A 27,091-nucleotide genomic window follows, 5' to 3' on the forward strand; every position below is an offset into this window, starting at 1 on the left:
GCTGTAAAGGAAAACTCCAGTGTCCATGATTCCCTGCTGGCATTCGGGGCATCTCCATGCTGCAGGCCTGGGGGTATTGGCCGGGATGACTGGCCGGCCATAGTCCACAGCGTAAAATACAAAAATAGAAATTCTACAAGGGAACCCTGAACAAATAACATAATTTGTAATATTCAAACCATCCAAAGCACCTGAACAGAGAGGTAATCTGGAAGAAAGGGTTAGAATGTAAGTTTTAATTTGTTTCTTACAAAGAATGATCTGAGTCAGATGATCAAATTAATTTATATTCAACATATATTTAAACAAAATAAATATAAGCACTAAACAAAAAATAAATAAATGTATATTGCACGTACCATTCAAAAGACACAGAATCTTTGAAAATGTGTGCTGTATAGACTATAATTTAAATATAATGAAACAATATCAAGTACTGTACAGACTGTAAAGTTAATATAATTAAACAATTTTGACAACACAAAATAAATATTTAAATAGCTAGTCTTCCCTTGTCTCAATTGAACAGAAACAAACAAGCCTAACCAGACTTTAATATTGCCTTTCAAAACAGTTTTATGATAAGTGTAAACTTAAATGTTTGGAAGAAGTGAATTAGCTGGATGACTTCCCATGTATATTGAAAGTTTATTTGTTCCAAATGTATGCATTACAGAAGAAGTTACATCATATAATAATGAAACACGTTTCAGTAAAACAAAGCTACAAAATTTAAAGAAGTTATACTACTGATCCCTTATATCACAGTAACCATGCTCAAACCCTCGCCTACAACAGAGAGCCAATAAAGTAATAAAAAAAGAGCCCCATGTGTTATACAACCTCTTATTAAATAAAACCATAGGAGTTTAGAAGGAACTTAGAAACGCATGCAGGAGCTCAGCAAACGTTTTATAGAATAACTTAAATGATACCATGACAAATTCTAAAGAAGCTCTGCACATTACCATGCAAGAGAAAAATTCCAGAGACTGTGTAAGAGGAACTGTGATAATTGTACATTATGTACAATCTAATAGATAAGGAAACAATCTTTTACTGAGGGAGGCCAGAGTTGCCTGGAGTCATTCACAATTAGGGTCTAAGTGTTGATATATCTTAGGATTAATTTGGAGAGGTGTGTCTGGTGTTCAATTTTCAGCTGAATTACAGCATGTTTTTCACAAATTGAACAAGAATGAATGTTGTGAAATATTGACTTCCAGTCCTTGTCCAAGATACTGATGACAAGATCTCTTTCCTAGCATTGCAGAAAGTGATCTACCATTGAGCACTGTGCCAATGATCTTCTCCTTACTGTTTAAAAATATTTGAGTATGATGGAATAGGGAAGTCAAGCAAATTCTTTTCTGCAAAGTTCTTAACATGCTGTAAACAGTAAAATACGTTCGTTGAGTGAATTCCATATTTACCACAGATGTGATCAAAAGGTGAAAACAATGTAAAATCTGTCTAATGGTTGAGATGCCTATTTACCAAGACCTAAAAACTATATAGTACAGGGAAGGCTTGAATGCAAATTTTTCCTGTAATGAAATAGCAGACAGCAGTTTATTTTCCTTAAAGCGTTTTTGCATTGGTTTTACATTTTGAGTGAGTGAAGCACAATCTCATTGTTAGAGAATATTGCTTCCTTCCGACTATTCCACTTTTCATCTGACATTGGATCAGATTCATCAACGACCACCACTGGTTCTTCCATTTAACCTCTCTTTTGCCCCAAATTCCTCTTATCTGGGTCTATTCCTTGGCAAAATTTATCAGGCACCAGTCACATGTTAGAGACACCAGGGTTATAAAAAGGGAAGTTTAGGATAGTTTTTACACTCTGAAATTTGCAGTCTTTCCTTTGCAATGGCCATTACTTTGGTGGTAACCTTAACTTAATTTAGCATCCTAAATTTTGTATCCAATAGTGGCACATGCTCCCTGGAAATATGCTCTTTTAGAATTGCAGCTCATACTTTGAACCTTTACATATCCCAACCCAGTAACCACAGCAAAGATACTAAGACAAAAGAAATATGGTACAAAGGAAAAAATATATTTAACTTGCTTTAACTCTTTGAGGGCTGAATATTTTTTCCAAAAAAACAGTTTCTGAAAAGCAATGGCTTCACACAGAAAACGTCTGTTGCTGCATGCTCTGACTGCCAGTTTGCCAAGAAGATGCGGCCAGGCTGTTTTTGCATGGCTGGGACACGGTCGCAATGCGTTGCAATCTGGTTTCTACCTCTTATCATTGTTAAGTGGCAGTCCTCTCTGGCCAACATTGTCAGTACAACAATTAGCTGGGAACCAATCATCTGAAGCTGGAACCTCATATTCATTTTGAATCACTTGTATCAAAATCGGAGTCTGACAAGTCATAGTTCAGTTCAGAGATAACAGGCAAAATGTCATCCACGGAGTATTTTGCTTGATGCATTCGCTTTGATCTTTCACCAGATGTCAGTGCCATTTTTGCCATTGTTTGTGCCTTGCTACTCATGCGAGCGCAGGAAATCTCGGTCTGACCAATGAATCTAAGTTTCCTTCTAGCAACGAGAGTCCAACTAAAACATAACGGTTGGTTTTGTCACAGTTTACAGTCGATTACCATCATCAACTCCTCCTTTTGACAAAAGTCAACATCAGCCCTGAAAGAGTTAAAATACAAATTTCACTTATATCATACATTTTAATACAGTATCTAGCTAGTGAAAAAAAAAATATTGCAAATTTCACTCCTAACATACATTTTAATACAGTATCTGTCTAGTGAAAAAATCAGCCATACCATGATTTTTTTTATTTGTCAATATGTATAAATATTATGTTAACTTACATGTTCTTCTCTATGCTGAAAGCATGTTTAATGTAATCTAAGAATGGAGCAGAAGCGATTGATTGGCCAAATAACAACACTAACCAAAAGGATGAAGAAGTTTTAGTGTCCTTGACAGGAAAAAAAGAGACGTGGTTTCGTTTGGCATTTACAGTCAGGTATGAACTAGAAGGGAAAAGTTTAGGGAAGCTCAAGGAAGATGTGTTGGTCAATGATTAGTGTGCTATAAACCTCAAGTGTTGGTGCCATGCACTGTGGATGTGAGTATAGGTGTTGCTTCACTACAAGGACAAAGGGAGTATGAGAGAAGTAGAAGAGGAAGTGGTGTCCTCTGGTCCAATTCCAGCCAGGAGCGACACAGTGGTGTCAAGAGGAGGGGTAGGGGCTTCAGAGGCTTAAGTCCCTTAACTTTTTCTCTATTATATACATGACAATAGCAGTAAGCCACTGATGCTTTTGTTCTTTATTTACAATATAGTTTCACTACTACACAGGTGGAGTCGTGGGGGACGGCTAGTATAAAAAGCACTTAATTAGTTACATACTGCTTCTGATACACCTGAATAACCAATGGCACTATAACTGAGGCTTATTGTCTGAAGAAATTTCCTGGGCATATCTGAGTAACATAGTTTGTAATAATATTGTGTATTGTGCTTTTTGCCCAGTGCTTATGAAAATATTTGATTTTGATTTTCTCTATATGTGATCTCCTACCTGTATTTTGGATTTTTTTAGATAATGGATATATTTAAAAGGTTTTGTGAATATTTATCAACATTTGTGTTTTGTTGGTGATGTGCCCACATCTACATTCCCCCTGGGTTCATATAGCATATTGCATTTTATGAGCCAGACAGCTCAGCACATTTGTTAATATGCTGCAAAGTAATGTTTTTAGAGTGGACTTTAGCCTCATATGCTTAACACATTTTACAAGTTTATTTCAGTTTTGTAATTGTTTTCTCACACTTAGTAGTCTGTAGTACTTGCAGATTTACAGTAATTGTTATTGCATTTGCCAGATACTGAAGGCTAAACATGTTTTTTTTGTAAGTGCTCTGAGGGGCAATCCCTTGAGCTCCTAGGAGGAAAGGCTTGGACTCCTACGCAGGACCCTTCCACCTGTGGATACATAATATATATAAAATAAAAATGGCTGTATCTTAAAACCTAAAGGATCTACCTGGATGTTACTGTTTCATAGCCATGAGATATTTTATAATTGGTCACAGAGTCAGCCATATGCTTGACCCACATATGTTACAGAAAGCTGCCTTAACTGATTGGCCTAAAGCCTTAGCTGCAGTCAAACAATGTCAAGATGCAAATTTTAAAACCCCCTGAATGATTCTCAAATCCCAGCATTACTTATTTTTCATTGGCCCATTTTCACCATAGGTATGATTTTTCATTAAGGTCTATCTTAGGAATCTATTTGGCTTACACAAGTCTCCCAGACTGTGTAATTGCTTATGCTGAAAGAAGAAGAAGAAGCAGAACAGCAAAATGCAGTCTTAATTGCTTTGTGGTTTTCATTGAAAGGTTACTTTTGATTAAATTGTACTGCATACTAACTCTCAGACTGCTCACCTCCCTTACACCCCAGTAACCTTCATTATTACGAAAAGCTTAAGGCGTATCTCAAGATGCATGCAAGCAAGGGTAGCATTATAATGAGGGCGAAATATAATGAGAGTGAACCTGCACCAGGCTGAGTGCGCCAGCAAACAGAGATGCTGCTCTAGAGTCAGCAGCATGCTTTTATGCATAAAGTAATTATACAGAAATGTATGAACCACATAAAGAGGGCTAAACACTACTGGCCATGATGTGTGAAGTGAAAAAAAAAACTCATGAGAGTATAATAAATATGGAAATGGATGTAACTGAATATGATTACTTATGCTAGAGAACAGTAATTGTATGCTGTTTCAGCTTTGGGGCTATTGGCAGAGAAGGCAATGCACATGTTGATTAACTCCAAATCTGAATACTGAAGCATAAAAATGCACATTATAATTTTCTTAGCTAGAAAAAAATTGAAAGTTGTTGTCAACTTTGACTAGCCACTGAGCCCTTTTAGAAATGTGTATCTACAAAATCATTATGGGGTATAACAATAAGTCATATGAAAGCATCTCTGCATCCATCCATCCATCCATTTTAAGTACTTAAGTTTCCCATTCTAAAATTACAGGTTCCTTAAAAGCATTATGTGCATGTCAGGATCAAACCCCGGATGGGACAACCGTTAATCACAATGCACTTTTATTTTTAAATCCACACTAATTCATTCTAAACCAGTCATTTGTTAGCATAACTCACAAGTCTATGTAGACACTGACAGTGACTGAATCAGAAATTAAATTTAAGGCTCTTTTGCAAGGTATCTGTGAAACTATCATATATAATGTTACATTTATAAAGAGAATTATATCTTCATAGTTTCTACATTTACCCTTATTTAATGTATTCCTCAATCATTTTATAATAATAATACACAAAAAAACCCAGATCAGGGTTAGGTCTGTTATTTTTCTAAGATACAAAACCACACTGTCCTCTGATAGCCCATGTGATCACTACACTCCCTTTCCTTCCATATCCCTTTAAAAAGCTGAGTTTCTTAAAAGGGCCATCCAGTCCCACTTCTTCTATTCAATCAGTTCTGTACCTCCTTCCAGACCCTAACTGTAAAAGGGCAAACTGGGCTTGCTTCTGAGTCTAGACCATGTCCTAGCATATCTCAACCAGCAGGTACTATTGTATACCGTTCTCATCTACCTTGTTTTCGCTCTGTCCCTCTTTCTCTCTTCCTGTCCCTCTATAAGGAGGTTCACATTTTTGTTACTACCTGAAAGATGTGAGTTGACTATGTGATTTTTGTGCACCATGCAGCACGTTAAAAGGAGAGAGTGGGAAGTGCGGGGAGAGGCATTTATTTGCACATACATACATAAATCCAGTTAATAATACAGTCTCACCAATCTTGACTGTTATTGCGAATCAAGGTGGAAGAAATGCTAAGGCATATAATGGCATAGCTGTTCTGTGCTGACTCAACATATTTAGAAAATAAGCTCTGCTTCTAAAACATATAAAATTGAAGAACATCAGCAGAAAAAAAAATCTTTGTTTACACCCTGCTTGTACTGTAAAGCACACACAGCACATTCATTCTGCATCAGCTGTTTGGGCCACATATAGACCAGGTGCTTTGATATAAATAAACAGACATTGGATTGGATTTCTTCACCAGTTCTTATCTGGGCATCAGGACCTGGCATTGTAAATGTGGCCTCTCTCAACAACTTCCCACTCCCTGGTAGTGTCCTTTCTCCCTCTTGGGGTCTTACTGGGTCTTATCACCTTTTCTTGTCTGACATTATCTTCTCTATTTGGCAACCTGTCACATCTTGAACATATACTATATTTGGCCTTAAAAATAAACATCTCCAGAAAAGACACAGCATTTACACTTAATACACATAAATAACAGAATATAGCAGTGTTTGTTGGTATGATTTTGTTCAGATTATAGGTTGTGACACAAGGTATCAATTTCAAACAGACCTTTAGCGTTAGTACTTTATTTTTAATTATTTGTTTATTTAATTTTGGACCTGTTTTTTCAGGTGTGATTGCTACTTGATTACTTGTGCTTGCTACATAAAGGTTGCATTCTTCACCATTAAATACACTCAGATGACACTAGCTGTAAGTCCTGAATTTGGCCATCAAGTGTTGTATTTCTGAGTGTGCTCTGCCATTTATAATGGACGTCCGCAGCAGATAAAATACATGTTCATATTAGATATTTTACTACGTATATATTCACAGTTAAAACAAATAGTTTATATAAAATATGCAGTGGTACTTGGTCTTAATATTTTTTTTCCTAAAATACAAAAATCATGTAATATAGATCAAACATTATATTTCATAAAGTTTCAGTAATGCTTTAAAAAAGCGAAACATACTATGCTATACTATACTTTGAAGTAAGGGACAGTATTTCTGCACAAGACCATTTAAATACCAAGGCTGAATTTCAGACAGATTTCTAACTGCCTATAGATAGAGGAGCAGAGGTTTTTTTTTTTAATTTCTGAAACAATATAAAACTTGAAAGAGCAATGAATTATACTGATTAGGAAAATGAATGAACCTAACATTCATTTTGTCATTACATACATTTGGGAAAACAACATCTTTTTAGTTTTTTCTCTTTAATTCCAACATTTTAATTTTAGTATCTTATTATAGTAAGAGATTTAATTGTATATTAAATCCTGTTTTACCTAGGTCATCTACATCAGAAATTATGATGCCATTTTAATTTTTGAGCATTCTACTCCTATTTTGAAAATCAAACAAGTAGTCTTTACTAATTGATGTTTTCAAAAGATGTTTTTACACCTAGGTCTTTTGGTCTGTTTTACAAGCTGTGTTACAATTTCCCTGAAAATTCCGTGTGTTTTGTGTACACAACCCAATTGCCTTTTGATGTGGACCATACAGTAGATAACCATAAACAGATGATAAATGATTTGTGAAATACCAATGTGTCATGATTTTCAAAGTACTCTTGCTATATATGTCCAGTAACATAGGATAAGGCCAGGTGTTCTTAAACTTTTACTATCCTGCACCACACCGTACATTAAAGATTTCATTTTTTTTCTGGGACGTTTTTTAAGCACAAAGAGCAACTTCATATTTTAAGAACCCATTAAATTATGAAATGGTGCTTGGTCAAGTAATGGCTGTATGAGGAAACACACAACAGAAAACAACTTTATGACAAAAATACTGGCCCAGTTTTTAATGCTGTTTTCCTAAAGACAAATAAAAATTAATTTTAGTGTGCATTATGCATATTCTGTAATGTTGAACTTGTTGCTTGTTTTCAAATATGATTCAATGAATTGCAAGGAAAAGAAATGAAGTGCACTGTGAAATGAGGTCAGTGGTAAGGTGTAAATTTAAGTAAGTAATTGGGTCCCTGAGCATACATGCTCTGATTTGGTGTGGGTGTGCATACCAGTGTTTGCTCCAAGGCTGATGCCAATGTATGTAGATCAGTCAGGTGCCTCATTCACACCTTGGAGTAGGCAGAAGACCACACCTACACTCAGGCAGGATATACAGGAGCCTACATGGCAGAGGGGGGTCAACAAGAAAAAGCAAAGGTCAGAGAGAAAATATTGAGAGGATTGAAGAGAAGAGACACAAGATGGTGAGGAGACTATGTTGCCCAGAAAGGAGGCAGGTAGTCAGGAGTATGCCCTGTTGAGAGGCAGGTCTGTGCTTGAGTGCAGAGCAGATGTAGGGGCGCAATTGTGGAAAGAAGCAGGAGCAGCCCCGTTGTGCAGCGTCTCCAAGGTGGTGCCTAATGGGAGAGTCAGAGCACCGGCACTGACAGTAGGACCCTGAACCCAGAATAAAAGACTACACCTGTTGGCGGACATCTCCTCTTGCTACAAAGTCTAGATGGGTTAAACTGAATAGTTTAGAGAGAGGCATTGGGGCTCATGACTGTTTTAACAAAGTCCCTGTCCATGATATAAACCTCATGTTTACTGGATCTATTTATTGGAATGTTTCAAGCACTTAATATGTTGCTTTTATGGATTATTTATTTATTTATTAAAAATCTGTTTTTACACTGCACTTTAAACACTGTTTGCACTTTTGTTTGGATTTTAAATAAAATCATTGACACTTTTGCACCAACAACTTTCTGCATGCGTGCGTCCTCATTTGCCCAGCTCATCTTGATTTATGACTATTTATGGGTACAGGTTCAAGTGGCTACTAGAAGCACCAGGGAGCATGGAGTCAACCCAGATCATGACATGCATTCCTTTACGTTGACTATTGGGTGTCCTTCATTAATAAACCATCTTCATCAGTCATGTGTGTATCGGAATTCTCTAGGATATCGGCTTTCATGATTAAACTAAATAAGAGTATATCGTTCACAATGAGCAGCCTTTGTTATATTAATTTAGATCAATTTTCCTTTATTGTCTCAAAATTGTTCAAGTAAAGGCAAATGAAATGATTAATCAATAGCTGGACATTTCACATTAGCTGGTAGAATGAATATTGTTTACATTTATATTTTTCCAAAGATTTTATGCTACAGTAAGAGTACATGTATTCCTATATGGATAGATATAGAGTGTTTTATGAAGGTAAACTCATCCAACTGAAGCGCAGAGCACTGGCTTTGGTGCAAGCGTAATAAGAACTGCCATTCCATGTTTTCTGATGTGACTATTATTTAGAATGGCACAGTATCATTTAAAAGTGGTACCTTGTCCATCACAATTTTTGCCTTTTCCCTCAGCATGACATTCGCCATTATTTTGGCAGTAGGCTTTACCAGTTTCTCAGCTACAGAATGATCCCTCCCAGTCTATGCTGCCAACAGGGACACACAGTAAGAAGAATCTGGTAGTATTAGTCGTTTCCTTGCAGATTACATTTATCAGACTGTTTGAATGAGAATTACAACATTGGTATTTTTGTTTATAAATGATCTTACTTGCATTTTCACTCCTGTTCTGCATTTTACTCACACTTGGATTGTCATTATAATTGCTATATTTGCATTTTAGAGTCCCTTATTTAAGTTGTTAAGATTTTGACTTACAATCTCATAGTAAGTTACTCCAACAGTCACACTACACTCACATTTCAAAATAAAAACCATTCAGTCAAACGATCACAACAGTAGGCTGCTGAGTTGCGGCAAGGATATCATTTCCACACTGACTGATTTCTTTTTAATGTGTGACAGGCCTTTAAACTGAAATAATATGAACTGATAAGGAAAATGAAGAGATGAGCTCAATATTCATTGTAGTATACACAAAGGGTCCAACCCCAGAAAATGCCTGACAGCTTTGGATTTTGGTAGACTGTCAAATCAGTCAAGCCAGTTACTAGGCAGGTTCTTGTTCCATTGCTGACACCCAAGATAATCACAAAAAAAACTATGTTAGACGACAAGAAACAACCAGAGTAAACATTCTACATTTCTAATGAAATGTTCAGAGAGATACCATTTTGGTTGCACTTTGTGAGGAGACTTGCCAGCCCGGACAGCGAGATACCAGGATAAACACAACAAATTATGGATATTGTAGGATGATGTAGATATTGTATCATCTACAGGCCAGACCTGAAAACGTAATGATGCTCATCTACCTGAAAGATATTTGAAGAAGCAGAACCAACTTGACCTTTTGATTAATAACCTAGACTAAGTGGTGAGGCTTGGTGGGAACTAGAAAACAAACCCTTATCTGCCAGCGCATAGAAGTGTGTTTATGCGCTAAGGACCATTGGCCCATGAGCCTAGGGAAGGATCTTGTCTTGGATTGACTCATGGAACTGGGGTAAGTGGGGCAGATAGTTTTGCCACCGACCCAAAGTGAGCACTGTGAGGCAGAGCACAGGACAAAGCAGATTTGAGTGCATGGCACTGCGAAAGATAAGAGCAGCATTGCCATGCAAATGAGGAAGGAGACAACATGCCAACAGTCTTGACGTGCAAAGTGTGCAGAGTCCATTCTTCCATAGTGCATTGAGGGGCAGCCTACCAGAGATATTGTCAAGTGTGCAAAGTCCATTCCTCCTTATCTCATCTACATGTTGTTACAATACTATAAATCTGTTTACAACTTTTAATTCCACAGAAAATAAGTTAATAAAAAAATAAACACAATAGAAAAATCATGATGCAGCAGCTTCAGTTAAATGCTGTCCTCTGTGTTTCAACATATTGTCCCCTTTTGTGGAACTGTGCACTATGTCCGTAGTGTTACCATGCCGCCTGGCTCACTGTTTGTGAAATCCCGATACTTAGACTCAAGACCGAAGTTGCTCTTACTATACTATACTGGAGTTTTTTTGTTTTTTCTGTCCCCCCTGGCCATTGAACCTTACTCTTATTCGATGTTAATGTTGATTTATTTTGTTTTATAATTGTGTCTTTCATTTTTCTATTCTTTAATATGTAAAGCACTTTGAGCTACTGTTTGTATGAAAATGTGCTATATAAATAAATGTTGTTGTTGTTGTTGTTGTTAACCATGCTTATAGCTAGGGTGAGTCCTTATCTCACTATATTCTTTTCTCTGGACTCAACATGAGAACCATTGCAATGGTGGACTAGTTCTTTGAATTTAAATTTATATTTGAGGCTTGATGGGAATCATGATCTCACGTTTTATTGATTTTCAAAGGCTGATAACAGTTTATTCTTAAAGACTATGGGATTCCAGGATTATGGCTGCATGTCAGCAAGTATTCAACATTAAGATAAAGCAATTGAAAGTGGGAATGGAATGCCAGTGGTTCATTTTGTGGCCTCTTCTGTTACAATTTTGATGTATCGTATTTTAAGGTGTAGCCAAGAGACAAATGGTATCCAACTTATAAGGCAGAAGGTTGCATGTGATGACATTCTTCTCTTGGCCTCACTTCACCTCTTGTGTTCACTGGTTCTTAGATGAGTGTGTTGTTATCATTATGAGAATTAGTGCCTTAGAGTTTAAATCTGAAGACCTCTTTCACAAAGAGTGGTTTGCTCTTTGTGCATTTGAGGAGATATATGAGCCACATTACCATCTTGTAACAAGAGACTGGTTACCTTGACCAACTAACGAATTGTCATCATATACCTATGCTGGAAAGAGTGAATTTATAACATCACAGGGCTTCAGCAAGTGAAACACTCATCCTTTTTTTTTTTTTTTTTTCTGGAATGCAGTCTGACTATGAGAGTATGCATTCTGTTTGAGGCACAGTTTTCTGCTTTGCTGGTCTTTATCTAAAACAAAGATTGGTTTATCACTTCAGATAAAGGGAGAATACCCACTTTCTCCTTCAATGACCCCAGAGTGAGGATAATGATACATTCTGAGTAAAGTGTGACATAGTTTGAGGTGAAATGTAACACACTTTGAGATAAATAATCCTGGTCTTTTCTTGCATTTTTGTGTTTTGCAGCATGGGATACTGCATTCTGGTTGTTCATGGCCTAAACAAGTTGTGGTCTTTAGTGGGCAAGTGGGGAGCTGCTGCCCTAACAATTTCAATGCTACTGCTTCTGTTGCTGTTTTCTTGGAAGACTGTGTGGCAGAATGAAATCTGGCTTTCCAGGGAGTCTCTTTTCAGGTAAGATCAAGGTTGCACATATTACACCATCTTCCATTTCTGGGAGGTATCAATTCCATTATATCATATTATTGACTAAAAACAGAGAACAAATTTGAAACATGTGTCAGGATTTCCTTCCCACCCTGCGAAACACTGACTTTAACTGAGATTGCAGAACAAGAACAAATTCCTTACGTCTGTAATAAACCACAAACATTACCTCTCCACATATGCATAACACATAACAAACTTACTCAAACCAGATTAATCCATTTCATTATCTGGGAGGTGGATGGTTCCCATCCTGGCAACTGCATTGGGCACAAGGTAAGAGTCAGACTTGAGAGGACCCCAGGCCATTGAACTGCACAATCATTTATACATTGGATCAGTTTACAGTCAACAGATAACTTAACCTACATGTTTTTGGAGATGTGGGAGGAACATCAGAATACCTTGAATAAAACACATATAGACAGAGGAAGAATATGTAAGCTCTGCATGGGCATCAACCAGGCAGCATTGCTAACAAGTTTGGGACATACTGTACTGTGATAAATGACATTTTCCTTCTTATATTTCATGTTGCACAGGAGCATGGCTTACAGTGAATTCTAATGTTCCCTGTCCATTTGTCCTTTGTTATCTGCTGCCCTCATTATCCAAATGACTACATTAAAGGATTTGCCATTTAAACATTTTAATGTGTAATTAATGTATTGTTTAATTGATTACAGATTGTCTTTCCTCTATGACTTCCACTGTGAAGGTCACCTAAAATCATAATGAACCTGTCCAGCAGGTCTACAATTGGCTAAAGATCAGCATGAACTATTGACATGCTGTAACACCATCTTAGTGTTGGGTATTGAGTACCTAGTATTCTAATATTGCAGTTGTGATGCAGGGCTTGAAGAAAGACTGCAGAAAATGGAGAAGGGGATGGAGTAACTGGAAGTAAACAGATAATGACAGGTTTTGATTAGTCCTTAAAGCTATAGCATCTGAAGCCTTGGCAATTTAGTGTAAGATGAAGGCCATACAATGATCTATTTAAAAATGTATTCTATTGATAGCTAAAATGGGAACACAAATAACCTCACCCAGAAAAGAAATATTAGCCAAGGTCTTCAGGTAGTGTTTGGCATGAGTCTAATGGTCAGCTAAGCTGTGCAACTCTATGGATCTCTTAGCCAAAGAAACTAGGTGAAGGTGCCAGTTGAGCTTACTAATAGCAAGCCAAATCAGTGTCTGACAGCTGTAATAGCCAAAATCTTCAGGCATAAGCAAAAGTTTGCAACTTAAAACATTTCAAGAACAGATTTCAGACAAAATATAACGCTCTAGATCTATTGAGTGATAGTTTGCCCTTTTGGATGAATCTCATACTTGCTCAAAAGACTCTTCCAAGAAAGGTTTCTCTTAATGAAGGACAGATGGATTTGGTTTTACTGATAATAAGAAATTAGGACACCAGTAAAGTTCTGTTAAGTGCCATATTTTTAAAATGTTACAATGATTAGTGTTATCTCCTAGGACAGTGGTGGCGAACCTATGGCACGCGTGCCAAAGGGGGCACTCAGAGCCCTCTCAGTGGGCACGCACGCCGTCGCCCGAGCACAGAGTTCGTTACTATAAAGCCAGAGGAATGCGGGGCCGGGCTGCTCCCTTCACTGCTCCCCCTCTTCACGCGCGCCGGAGGACTTTTCTCACATCACCCGCCCCTCTGCCCAGCAGCCCAATGGGAGCGCTTCCTTCCTCTCCTGTCTGGGGTAAGGCGGGCGGCACATATGCTGCTTGAGGGTGCGGCACGGACTGCAGCCTTTTGAGTCTGTGATTCCCGTGGTGGGGTTGGAGGGGATGTGGTATAGCGGGTCCACAGCTCAAAATTGAAAAGGCCAGTTTTAACAGATAATTGCCGCACTCGCGGCTTAAAGGGTTATGGTAGAGTGGCGGGCGGTTTCCGGAGCTTTGTGATCCGGGCAGTCCACACTTAAACGCACAGGTGAGGAGTCGTCCGCATCTGTAATTATTGCCGGGAGTTGCTAATCGCCACACCTGATCCACGACCCCGTAATATATAAAGGAAGCTTTGGGGGCGGAGCTTAATAGGGAAGACCTGCGTGAAACACTTGAGAGGATCGAAGGGATGACAAAGGACAGCACAGTTAGTTATGAAAATGAAATCCTTAAAGTGTGGAATTCTCTGCCAAATAATCTTAAGTCAATGAAGGCACTTGAGATTGCTTTCCTTACTTTGTTTGGAACATCTTATGCTTGTGCGCAGCTGTTTTCAGCTTTGAATTAAATCAAATCTGACACCAGAAACAGACTAACAGATGACCTGAGTGCTGCATGTGTTGCTCTCAAACTTACAAAGTATGAGCCAAGGTTAGACAAATTATCAGCATGCATACAACAGCAAAAAGCACATTAATTGTTCAACCGCAATGCAAACTTTTACCTTTCAACAAAAAGTTGTTTGTATCATTGAAAGCTCTGTTATTATGTTTTTCTTTTAAGACAAAAGATGTTAATGTATGAGTTGCTTTTCTAAACTAAAAGCTCAGTAGATAGATGGATAGACAGACAGAGCATCAGTATTGCCAGTCCAGTCCAATTTACCATCCAGCTGCACTCCCAGGTATTTATAGGTCTGTACCCTCTGCACACACTCACCTCTGATGATCACGGGGTCCATGAGGGGTCTGGGCCTCCTAAAATCCACCACCAGCTCCTTGGTTATGCTGGTGTTCAGTTTTAGGTGGTATTCAGGTTAAATTGCCATGTTGGCACTTTGCGATAAATAAGTGGGTTTTGGATTGCAGTTTGGGCACTTGGTTTCTAAATGGTTCGCCATCACTGTCCTAGGATATAGGTTTCCTCAGTTTCTAACTTTTATGGCAAATACTCTCTATATATAATCTTAAATGTCTAGCTATAAAGATATAGTAACTTAAGATAAGGAGAGATCATAAAGGTTTGAGGCTGCACCTGGTGTTCTCCATATGCTGTAAGTGAAAATATTACAGCCAAAGGAGAACCACAAACACAGTGAAAATATTACAGCCAAAGGAGAACCACAAACCGGGTGGCATGAAAAAGTAGCCTGGTGGGGCGGGATGGGGAAATTTGGTGGTGGGGAAAATTAAATGTGCACTATTTTTATTAGTAAATTATTATTAATTATTTTCCAATGCTCATTATGACTCCCTTTTTGTAGTTTGACATTTGTGCCAGAATATTTTTTATTACATTTAAGAAGTATCCAATTCAGGATTCTGCAACCCTAATAAAAATTTTAAATAACAATTGTTATGACATAAACCAAGAGGCACAAGTATTGTCACTTTTGGGAAGAAAAGTGAAAACAATGAAAAAAACTATGGGAAACCTAATGAAGAAAAATTTAAAAATATTATTCAAAGCCAACTTGCATATGCAGAAGGTGTCCTCAGTTAAATATTTATTCTTCTTTTCTTCCTAGAGGCCCAGTTGTCTGCAGCTTTCCCATTATCAAAGTCCCCAGGATCTGGGCCCTCCAAGTAGATCACTCATCATAAACTGTCGTAGTGACTATACTGCAAAGTCATGAGACAGCCATCTAGTGTCACTGGCCATTTTCAGCTTAATCTGGGGAATGTTCAGAATATTTTGAATTTCCGCTAAACCAGCCATCCTAACAGAAGAATTTTGGAAGAAATTGAACAACTGCCTTAAGATGTCGTTCAGTTTTGTTAAATAAGGTACAGCAGCTGCTGCTTGGGCACTTGCAAGGGCCAATCGATGGCTTACACAGTAGCAGTTGACTAAGAGTCCAGATGTTTTATCTTTAAGCAGTTTTGACACACCTTTCTGTTCCCCAATCATAACAGCAGCTCCATCTGACCCTAGTCCAACCAGATTAGCAGTTTTCAAGCCTAGAGTGTCAATAGTCTCACTCTGTGTGTTGCTTATAGTCTCTGCTTTGCCATCAATCATATTGCGGGTTGATACAAAACTAATTCTGACCTCTTTAGTGATCTGACAAGCATATTTAATGTAAATAATGAATTGTTTTACAACTGAGTTATCTGTAGTTTCATCACACTGAATACTGAAAAAATTTTCTGCGTGTATATTTTTCAGTATGTTAGATTTTATTTCTGATTCTAAGACATCCAGCAGCTCTTGCATTATTCTTTCAGAGGTGTAATGTGCATTGTTACCAACATTGAGATGTTGTAAAAAGGAACAACCCATTTCTTTACAGTGTTCAAACTGCTTTTCAAACAATGTTGTATGTGGCAACTCATTTTTGCCAACCAATGCATGGATCTTAAAGCTCCCACAAAGGCATCTCTCTGTAAGTTATTTAACACAGATACAGATCTTTCAATTTGACCGATTCAATATTGCTCTAGTACATGCTTTCCTAAAAGGTTAGCCGAAGACTCATTGTGCGTTTTACTGTTTTCATGGTCCAGCAAGCTTTCTTTTCGAATTCTTGTGCATGGCACATTTACCCAAGGTAACTCCCTCCTTGGGTTTTGTTTGTTTGAATATTTCATGCACAATGACCACCACATACCATTTTCTTTGACCATTAGCCAATTAAAATCTTTAAACTATTGTTTGTTTATGCCGGATAAGCGGTGCTTAGATTTATCAATTGGCAGAGTGTGTGCTGAAGAGATTTCCCCTGATGGACCAGCCTCTGCAATGTCTTTGTCTGAAATTGCCACATCAGTAGTTGATGCCGCACCTTCATTAGTTTGTGGCGTCTCTTTTCTGAATTAACAGCAGTGTTGTTTTCTGAACACTTTTTTTGCTCATGTTGGTAAAACATTTGAAAAAATTAAAAGTACCTATGAATAAGACTTTTGTGTGGGAAAGTGAGAGCCTGTTGGATATTCAGTTCACACTTGTGCTACGGCAGGTATGCATTCTCGACATTTCCACTTTAATCTCGATGCTTATGTCGAGAATAAAGTCAACATTTCTACTTTATTCTCGTCGTTCATCTCTAGATTAAAATCGACATGTTGACTTTATTCTCGTAGTTTGTCATTAAAGTAGAACATCGTAAACTAAACTTCATCTTAGAATCAATATTTAATTTACTAGATTTTCTTAAACCCCATCATAAGTTATGTAGCACATTAAATGCTTTGTGTTAAGTGTTCCCCGACCCAGTTGTTAATCGCTACGCGCTTCTTAAACTGACTCCCTCTGCATTAAGACGAGGCACAGGCAGGGATCACCCCACAGAATACCTTAATTTCATGATATTCCTGCTCCCTGAACATTTACAATGCTAAGATAAACACTTGATATCATTTTCATGATGAAATGCATTAAAACATGTACTAATCATGTGGGGGCACAGTAGCGTGGAGATTGCACTGCTGCCTCGCAGCAAAAGGGGCCCTGGGTGTTCCCAGCGTTGAATTTACATGTTTTTCTGGTTGGTTTACTCGGCGTGTTTGAGTTTCCTTTCAAAGTCATATAAGATGTAGGGTTTTGTGATGCTATATTGACCCTGCTAGTGTATGTGTTGCTCGTATTCACCCTGCGATGAGCTGGCACCACATTCAGGATTTATTCCCGCCTCACACATGATGCTTGCTGGGATGGGCGCAGCCCTGAATGGATGGCATAATTAAAAATGTATAACGAAGATTTTTTAAAGTTCTGAACACTCTGTGGTCTAAGCTTATAACTAGTTTTAATTTCACAAAAATGTTTATCGTGTGGTGATTGGTTATGTGGAGAAAGAAAAAGGAAGAATAGCATCTGTGGGTTTTGGTACGTCAGATAGAGACAGCACGCATGCAGTAAAGAAAGCCTGCTCAGAAGAACATCCATTGAATTCTGTGTTCATGTCTCCGACTACCAGATCACGAACACAACATTTACACAATATTTAAGTTAAACCTGTGCGATACCCATTCATACATCCAGTTTTCTGGAGCCTCGTCACACCTGCCTTAAAGTTCTGTACACTGAACATACACCCGAGGACCCCTTACTGGGAGGGAGCAGCACTACCGCCACACCACTGTGCATGTTTAATACCTGCTTTAATGCATTTCATCATGAAAATGATATCAAGTATTTATCTTAGCGTTGTAAATGTTCAGAGAGCAAGAATATCATGAAGTGAATGTATTCTGTGCGTCGATCGCTGCCTGCACCTCCTCTTAGTGCGGAGGAAGTCAGTTTAAGAAGCATGTAATGATTAACAACTGGGTCAGGGAACACTTAACACAAAGCATTTAATGTGCTACATTAACTTCTGATGGGATTTGAGAAAATCTAGTAAATTAAACATTGACTTTTAAGATGAAGTTTAGTTTACGATATATACGTTTATATATATAACCCTAACAAAAAAATATTTTGGTGTCTACGACTTTGGTTTACCTGAAATTTGCCAAATTTTGATTTTGCCATTTTAGACCATAGGAATAGTTCCTATGGATAAATTATAGTGTTATCTGACCCCTAGTGCATATCCAATATATATATTGTGAACTGGGACCCGGACACAGACAGACGGACATCGTTGGCTCCACCACACACTGTTTATTTAAAATAATTATTTACAAAAGTCACGTGCACCACAAACCCCAGTGCCTCTTGCACCGATCCCCCAATTGTCCAGGCCACACAGTCCTTTGTGCCTTTCTCTCTTGCCCGCCTCCCGTCCTCTCTCCAGCTCTGTCCACTTCCACCCGACATCCACTGCTGACTGGAGGGAGACGGCCCCTTAAATGGGAACACGAATGGGCTCCAGCTGCTTCCCGGCAATCAGTCCTGGCCACACCCCAGTGTGGTGGAAGTGCCGGCTGCGCACCCGGAAGCCGCCGGGTGTCCCCTGTCGTCTTCCCCCCAGCACTTCCTGGTGTGGCGGAAGTGCTGGGCTCCAGGGTTCCTCAGGCACCAGGGCGCCGCCTGGCGGTGGCCACGGGTCCCTACAGGGCTGGGCTTCCAAGCCCTGTACCCGAGGCCCCCAACATAACCAGGACGGACGCCTCCTCACGGTCTGGAGGAGGCACAAGCCCTCCTCTGGTCCTCCTGGGCGTCAGTATATATATATATAATCTATATAATATGTGGCAATCCCAGGGAGCAAATGTGTTTTGCGAGAAACAAAGATTATAAAGGTCTTTTATTTAGCAGTCAACAGGACATTAGCCTGAGATGGTAACATAGTTGGGACACACAATTTTATTTTCCTGAAATAGTTTATCTTTTGGTTGTTTGAGCACTAGTCTTTTTTTTTTTCTTTGATTAGTCAAAGATCGGACACTTTACTGCACTTGCTGCCTTCTGTATCATGTACATTGTATAGCCTGGCAATATGCTGCATCCATAGGAGTAGAATGGCAGCATACATTTAAAAACACAGAAAACAATAAAAAAATCAAAACAGCAGGAAATATAAATTTATAAGATATCAGAACAAAAGTTTGCAAAGTAAATACTAATGTGTGTCTGACCGTTAACTGAAATAATGATGAAAGGCAACAGCAACTGGAAATAAAAAAATTCAAAACCAAAAGAAAACAAAAAACTATGCATTCCTGATATTTGCTTATTCCTCCAAACATGCCTTTTTTGAAACGACGCTGCACTTGCTTGCATATGTTGACAAGTGGATGTTTCTCATCCAAAGCATCCCATCTCACAGTTTCTTGTGTTAAATTAAAAATAAATTGCCCCAAAATAAATGGTGTCAAATCACTGTTGTGAGGTACAGGAGTGTAGGGTTTGTACTGTGACCCTTAGTGTAAATTGTTTTTTTTTTTATTGTCTGTTACATCATCTTTTGTGCTGTGACAGTACACACTGTTAAAGACACGGAAAACAGTCCTTCAGTGAAGACAGGAGGACATCACAAAAGCCTCAGTTTAAGTAGAATATAAAATCTTACAAATGACCCACTTTCATATTTTATGTTGCTATACGTGCCATGGAAATCATAATTGAGCCCCATTGTATTTTGGAAGGTCTCTAGAGGAGGAGACTACCAGTCACAGATCAAACCCTGTGGTTATTATTGTACCCACTGGGCTTTTCATTTTTCCTGCTGTATAATTTTTTTTGTAAATTCACATTTTTACATCTCATTTTCTGAAATCACTTTGGGATTTTAAAAATAGCCTTCAAGATGTCTTTACATGTTTCATTTTAACATACACCTCTTCAAAGAGCTCATAGAACAGTGCAATTATTATTAAACATTATTTCTATTTAAAAAACAGGTGTCATGCAATCCAGACTGTTTCTAAAATATATACACAAGTGGACTGGTTTCTTGTTTATCAGCCACAGCCACTACCTAGTTACAATGTGATCTGACGTTTGTAATTATCAGCTGCTTAATTTTAGAAGGATTTAATTTCAGAAGAGTTAAAGAAGCCATCTCTAATTATGGAGATGTGGTAAAATGAGTGCAATATTCCAAGTTCTCGGGGGATGTCTTTTAAGAAATTAATACTAATGTCACAATACGCAACTTCTAGTCCAGAGGTATGTCAGATATGCTGACTGCAGTCTCAAATCTCATTGCCAGACCATGTCAATTTAAACAACTGACAATCACTGCTCATGCTGACTATACTGACTGAGAGCCAGCTTTCCAGGACAGCCATGCTTTCCTATTTTTGTGTTAGCCAATAATGTGCTGCCTGACAGAGCCAGTGCTGTACGAAGGGTTAATAGGTACAGCAAATTCAGCCACAGTCTGTGCCCTTGTTCTTTTTTCCATTCTATTTTAGTACACAAAATGTGACTCTTCAGAAAGATAAGCCTTTTTTCTGTTTGTGTGTTTCAAAACATGTGTGTTCCTTATTCCTTGTCACTGCATTTTATGCTTTATACTTACATTCATTGTTTGTCAGATCTCATGCATACACAGCCCACTCCTACAATTAAAGACAAAATTAAACCTGTTTGATTTTATTATAGTGAATTATAAACTAATTGGTATGAATCACTGGGTATTTCACATTAGGTGATCAGCTTCACCTGAGTGCACCACTGTCTGCCTCCAGCTCATTAAGATTACATATAGGAAGGCTGTTACTGAAAATTACTGGTAAAGTCATGTAATTTGACATAGCCTTAAGTCGAAGTGAAAAGGCTAATACTCATGTCTGCTCCTATGGATAGTAGAAACAAGTAGACAAATTAAGCAAATTGTTCAATTACAGATGATACAAGCTTCTCATTTAAGAATGTGGCTGGAGCAATATCTAGCAAACACTCATAGTCCTAATCAGCTGAATTTGACAGCCTTATTTAAATACGCATCTTGAGAACAGAAACAAACAGCAAGCCTAGTTGGTAAAATACACCAATTAGAAGGCAGAATCTGCCTTCATGGGAGCAGAAACTAGTGGGTGCTATGGTCCCCTAAAAGCTGAATTTAAGACCTGTGCTGTAGTTGCTACTTATTCTCTCTGCATAATATGAACAACGAGATGGCAAGCCTTTTGTTTGGAAGGTTTGCTTTCTGTAGTCTGCCAACATCTAAATGGAAATGAGAGGCAACAGCTCTACCGCCGGTCCTCAAATCAAGTTCCAGCTCTTTAAGGTATTGTTTAGTTGATCTCTTCAAAGCTGAGTCTGTTGACAATATGGGTGCCAAACTCTGAATCGTCTTTCTGAGGGCAGCAGCAATCTTCAGGGCAGCTATATGATCCGCTAATTCTGCTCCACTTCAATGAAAATTTGCATTTCTATTGAGCTGCTATTGTTTAAGTCTTAATGCTTGTACAGCAGTCCTTGTGAAGGTTTGGCATTGATTCAGAAAAACAGAGAAAAAAAGCAGACAAAAATGAACTGTCTAGCGGTAGCTAGATTATGTAGCTTTTAAAAATACTGTGTTTGTTCAATATTTGTGAGCAGAAGCACATTGCTCTCTTTACTCTTTACTCATTTTGTAAATTTTGCTGTTTTGTTTTTTTTTTTTTTACAGATCTGGAATTCAGACTCTACCACACAATGCAAAGGTACACTATAATTATGCCAACTTCCTCAAAGACCAAGGACGCTATCCAGAAGCAGTCCACCACTATGAAACTGCCCTCAAGTAAGTTAACGCAAATTCTTCTAAATGTGATTGGGTTGCTGCATATCGGCATTTGAAAGAGTGAGATATTCTGACACACATAGGTAGTTATTTGAGTATAAGATGAGACATCTTGAGGAAAAGCAACTGAGTACTCAATTTGAAAAAGACATATGCTGGATACAGAGGTTAACAAGGAAAATGTCAGTACACTAGAATACAGGTATCATTGGGAGTGAATTTTCCAACAAAACAAGAAGTGATTTACACAAAAATCAGGAAAGTACACGTATAGTAGAAGGGATTGGTGGACAGGACATGAACAGTTAATCGTGAATCTTTAAACCAGTAAGCATGCAACTAATTATAACAGAATGTCAGTCCGCAGGAAAAAGGAAGACTTTGGAGACAACACATCTAGGCTGCTAACAATCAGGTTATGTTTGCCTTATCTTCTAGTATGTGATAAGAGAAGGCACTGAGAAAAGTACTGACAGGCCACCATAGTGCATATAGCCCAGGATAAGGGTAAAGATATACTGTATGTACTGTAGTTTCTCCAGGTGTTATCATTGCTCTCCAAAGAATGCAATCCTAGATAGTCATAGACAGCATTAAGAACGAGTCCTTTCCATGAGATTTTCAGATAATGGATTGAGGTTTGGTAAAATATGCATGTGTGAAACATGGGTTAAATTAGCTCAGAATTGTACACTGCACAAATCTTTCTCAACTCAGTCTGCTGAAAACATACCCAGGCCAAGATCATAGTTAAGAGTGATGTCATCCAGCATCTGCTTCACTGGGTGATGTTTTGGGATTGTCCACCTTTTTGGAATAAAATCTTTACTCATTTATCATTTGGGTTCACATTATCTTTAATCCTCAAACAGCTGTGCTTGGAGTAACATCTTTTTTTTTAGATTTTAGCAGGAGTTTATTGGTATTGTCCTGCATTAATTTAGCATGTTAAGCAGCTACTAATTTTTGGATACTTTTAAACTTCTTTAAATATTAACTTACATAAATCTTCCTTTCCCTTCATTTTCTGTTCTCTAGATTGATAGGAGAGGAAACTATTTAAACCATTTTGAGTAAGTTGTAGTATTGTATACATTATTGACAATAAAGTTTCTTAAAAGCAGTAAAATAAAGATTAAAAAATGTATTATAAAAGCACAAGTCATATATAGAGTCCAAAGCAGGTAAAAACTAAAGAGTTTACAACACAGAAATAGTAGAACACTGGAGGAATATAAAATTCTGTTGTATTCACAAAAGTATACTGTGCTAGAGCAATGTCATCATCTGAGCTCCTTTCATTTCCCCTGTTGTTCCTTTCATGTTACTTCTCTCTAATTGGAATTTCCTAGCAGTAGACAGAGGTCAGAGGAGTTAGAGGTAAATCTATATATATATAAAAGTCAATGTGTGTGTGTATGTACAGCTGTGCTTGAAGGTTTGTGAACCCTTTAGAATTTTCTATATTTCTGCATAAATATATGACCTAAAATATCATCAGATTTTTACTCAAGTCCTAAAAGTAGATAAAGAGAAAGCAGTTAAACAAATGAGACAAAAATATTATACTTGGTCATTTATTTATTGAGGAAAATTATCAAATATTACATATTTGTGAGTGGCAAAAGTATGTGAACCTCTAGGATTAGCAGTTAGTTTGAAGGTGAAATTCGAGTCAGGTGTTTTCAATCAATGGGATGACAATCAGGTGTGAGTGGGCACCCTGTGTTATTTAAAGAACAGGGATCTATCAAAGTCTGCTCTTCGCAACACGTTTGTGGAAGTGTATCATGGCACGAACAAACATTGCTGCTCGTCTGCAATTTGCTAAACATCTCGTGGACAAACCAGAAGGCTATTGGAAGAATGTTTTGTGGACGGATGAGACCAAAATAGAACCTTTTGGTTTAAATGAAAAGTTTTATGTTTGGAGAAAGGAAAACACTGCATTCCAGCATAAGAACCTTATCCCATCTGTGAAACATGGTGGTGGTAGTATCATGGCTTGGGCCTGTTTCGCTGCATCTGGGCCAGGACGGCCTGCCTTCATTGATGGAACAATGAATTCTGAATTATATCAGAGAATTCTAAAGGAAAATGTCAGGACATCGTGTCCATGAACTGAATCTCAAGAGAAGGTGGGTCATGCAGCAAGACAACCACCCTAAGCACACAAATCGGTTTTACAAACGAATGGTTAAAGAAGAATAAAGTTAATGTTTTGGAATGGCCAAGTCAAAGTCCTGACCTTAATCCAATTGAAATGTTGTGGAAGGACCTGAAGTGAGCAGTTAATGTGAGGAAACCCACCAACATCCCAGAGTTGAAGCTGTTCTGTACGGAGTAATGGGCTAAAATTCCTCCAAGCCTGTGTGTAGGAATGATCAAAAGTTACCAGAAGCATTTAGTTGCAGTTAATGCTGCAAAGGGGGGGGCCACACCAGCTACTGAAAGCAAAGGTTCACATACTTTTGCCACTCACAAATATGTAATATTCGATCATTTTCCTTAATAAATAATTGACCAAGTATAATATTTTTGTCTCATTTGTTTAACTGGTTTCTCTTTATCTACTTTTAGGACTTGAGTGAAAATCTGATGACGTTTTAGGTCATATTTATGCAGAAATATAGAAAATTCTAAAGGGTTCACAAACTTTCAAGCACAACTGTATGCATGTTCCAGCATCACTTCTGAACAGCTGGAGCGATTTTCATGAAATTTGGTACACATGTTTCTCATTGGGGCGGCTAAAAATACTGTAAGGTGAAATCAACCCTAACCCACCCCCTTCTGGGTAGGGTGGGGGGTGATCTTGCGATCTTGTATGCATGTTATCATACAGTTGACCCTCCGAATAACCACCAAAGGGCGAACTGGAGGTGACTGGCAGCATTCTTTATGTTTGAGCACCACCACACCTCTGTTGCTTTTGAAATTCAATAGAGTTGGCCGGAACTGAGCGTCAACTGGATGATAACATACACAAGACTGTAAAGACAAGCACATTAGTGAGTCTTCATTGTTTGTTAATTTATTTTTATTTTTAAAGTTGTGGGTTTTTTTATTATATTTTTCTCAAACAATTAAAAAAAAAACACTTTGTTTTCCTCCCGGGCATCACTGAGTTTTTCAGCTAGTAGCAAATAAAATGAGAGGCTAGAGGTGAAGCTCCAGCCAGCACCTGACAGTGTGTACCTGTTGTTATGCCAGTCACTAAAAAATATGAAACATTCTGAATACCTTCATTGAGGACACTCAACTACTGTCTTCTTTTCCAAACTAGTTGTCTGCCTTCTTTTGGAAACTGACTGACCATCTTCTTTCTCAAACTGACTGCTCCAAGTTTTCTACTGGCATGATGTTTTATGAAAGTGACCGGGAGATGTGTGTTTACTTCAGAAACAAATTTAAAAGATTTTTTTTTTCTCAAACACTGAGAGATAACCAAAATAAAACATAAACATTTCAGAGTAAAAAACTAGTTTTTCTAACTGTAGGGTTTAACCATAAACATAGTTAGAATAGAGCTGCAAAAGTCATTCACCAAGAAAATCTCATTTAGTAACTAGAACCACAATATTAAGATGAAATAAGTCAAGACAAAAGATCGAGAATGAAAACCAAAATATGAAATACTAAACTTTCCATGAGCACTAGTTTACTGGTTGAATCTTGTCAGAGGTGGCTGGGGTGGCGACCCGGCTGGGACGCCCAGGAGGACCGGAGGAGGGCTTGCGCCTTCCCCAGACCATCTGGGGGTGACCGCCCTGGTTCCTTTTCGGGCCACGGGTACAGAGCTTTGAAGCTCCACCCTGTATGGGGCCATGGTCACTGCCAGGGGCTGCCCCCATGCCTTTGGAGCCCTGGACTTGCTGGGGGGAAGAGGAGCAGGGACACCTGGAGTGCTTCCGGGGATACAGCCGGCACTTCCGCCACACAGGGGCGTGTTGGCAGGAGATTGTTGGGAAGCACCTGGAGCACATCCAGGTGTAAAAAAAGGGGGCAGGCTCCCGTCATTTGGGGCGAGAGTCAGGAGCAGAGTGGACTGAGCTTGCTGGAGGAGGCAAGGAGGCGGCCTGAAGAGGAAGAAAGGCATTGTGTGGCCAGGACTTTGGAGATTTGTTGGGTTTTGTGGTGCACTTTTGACTGTATTTAGTGTAAATAAATGTGTGGTGGGAAAAATGAACGTGTCTGCCTGTCTGTGTCCTGGCCAGCCTCCACAATTTTTATCTTGGACAAAGTAGCTAAATCTTCATAATTTATGAAATTGTATCAGGAGGGTGGTCCCTGGCAACTGTTTGCGTGCTTACAGTAGCTTTCAACGTGAATGCGTGACACAATTAGAAATTAAGCAAAAAATAATTAAACCTTCATATAACAAACAAATTAACTTAAAAGTCTGAAAATTAAACTTTCAAGATAATAAACCAACTAAAACTAGTTATTCAGAGCAAACAAATATTTAAACAGGAAAGGTGGGCTTTCCAGTTCTCAACATGTGTAGAGTACTTTACATAGCATTGAAAAACTGGGTTTGCCTATAACGTATAGTACTTTAAGGGCTGTCAACTTTCAGAGATGCAGGAATTCCAAGGGGAAACAGAGGCAGCTCTTGGCTTGTATCTTTGTTAAAATTATGGAGTTGCCCTCACTCCTCAAGTGATTCAGTAGTGACCTGGAAGTATGCCCAGAAGGGGCTTTATAGCCATATACCAAATGGAAAGGTGAACAGAGGAGTATCTTATGCTTTAGTACATTTCTGTCCAAATGGATAAAAATATACAGTATTCAGGACTGCAATACATATGAGGGACAGATTCTTTGCTGTCAAGCTTCTAACAGTAAGATATAACATGCAAACAATCACCCTGTATACTACAGTGTACAATAAATATTCTTTGTCTCTATAACACACCTAATGTAGGCCTCTTTGTTTGTAATGACTTTGTTTCTGCAAATATAGGGCATCCCTATGTTAAGTG

General features: G+C 38.3%; 1 protein-coding gene across 4 annotated transcripts in view; it reads left to right on the top strand.

Annotated features, from left to right (window-relative positions):
* tmtc1 (transmembrane O-mannosyltransferase targeting cadherins 1) overlaps nt 1–27,091 on the top strand; it is a 570,135-nt gene that overhangs the window by 379,917 nt on the left and 163,127 nt on the right. For all 4 annotated transcript variants that reach the window (XM_039761862.1, XM_039761863.1, XM_039761865.1 and 1 more), the window contains 2 exons: nt 11,876–12,043; nt 21,993–22,106. In XM_039761862.1, the coding sequence (XP_039617796.1) occupies nt 11,876–12,043; nt 21,993–22,106 (282 nt within the window). The remainder of the gene's footprint in view (nt 1–11,875; nt 12,044–21,992; nt 22,107–27,091) is intronic.

Source organism: Polypterus senegalus, chromosome 8, assembly GCF_016835505.1.
Source record: "Polypterus senegalus isolate Bchr_013 chromosome 8, ASM1683550v1, whole genome shotgun sequence".
NCBI lineage: Eukaryota > Metazoa > Chordata > Cladistia > Polypteriformes > Polypteridae > Polypterus > Polypterus senegalus.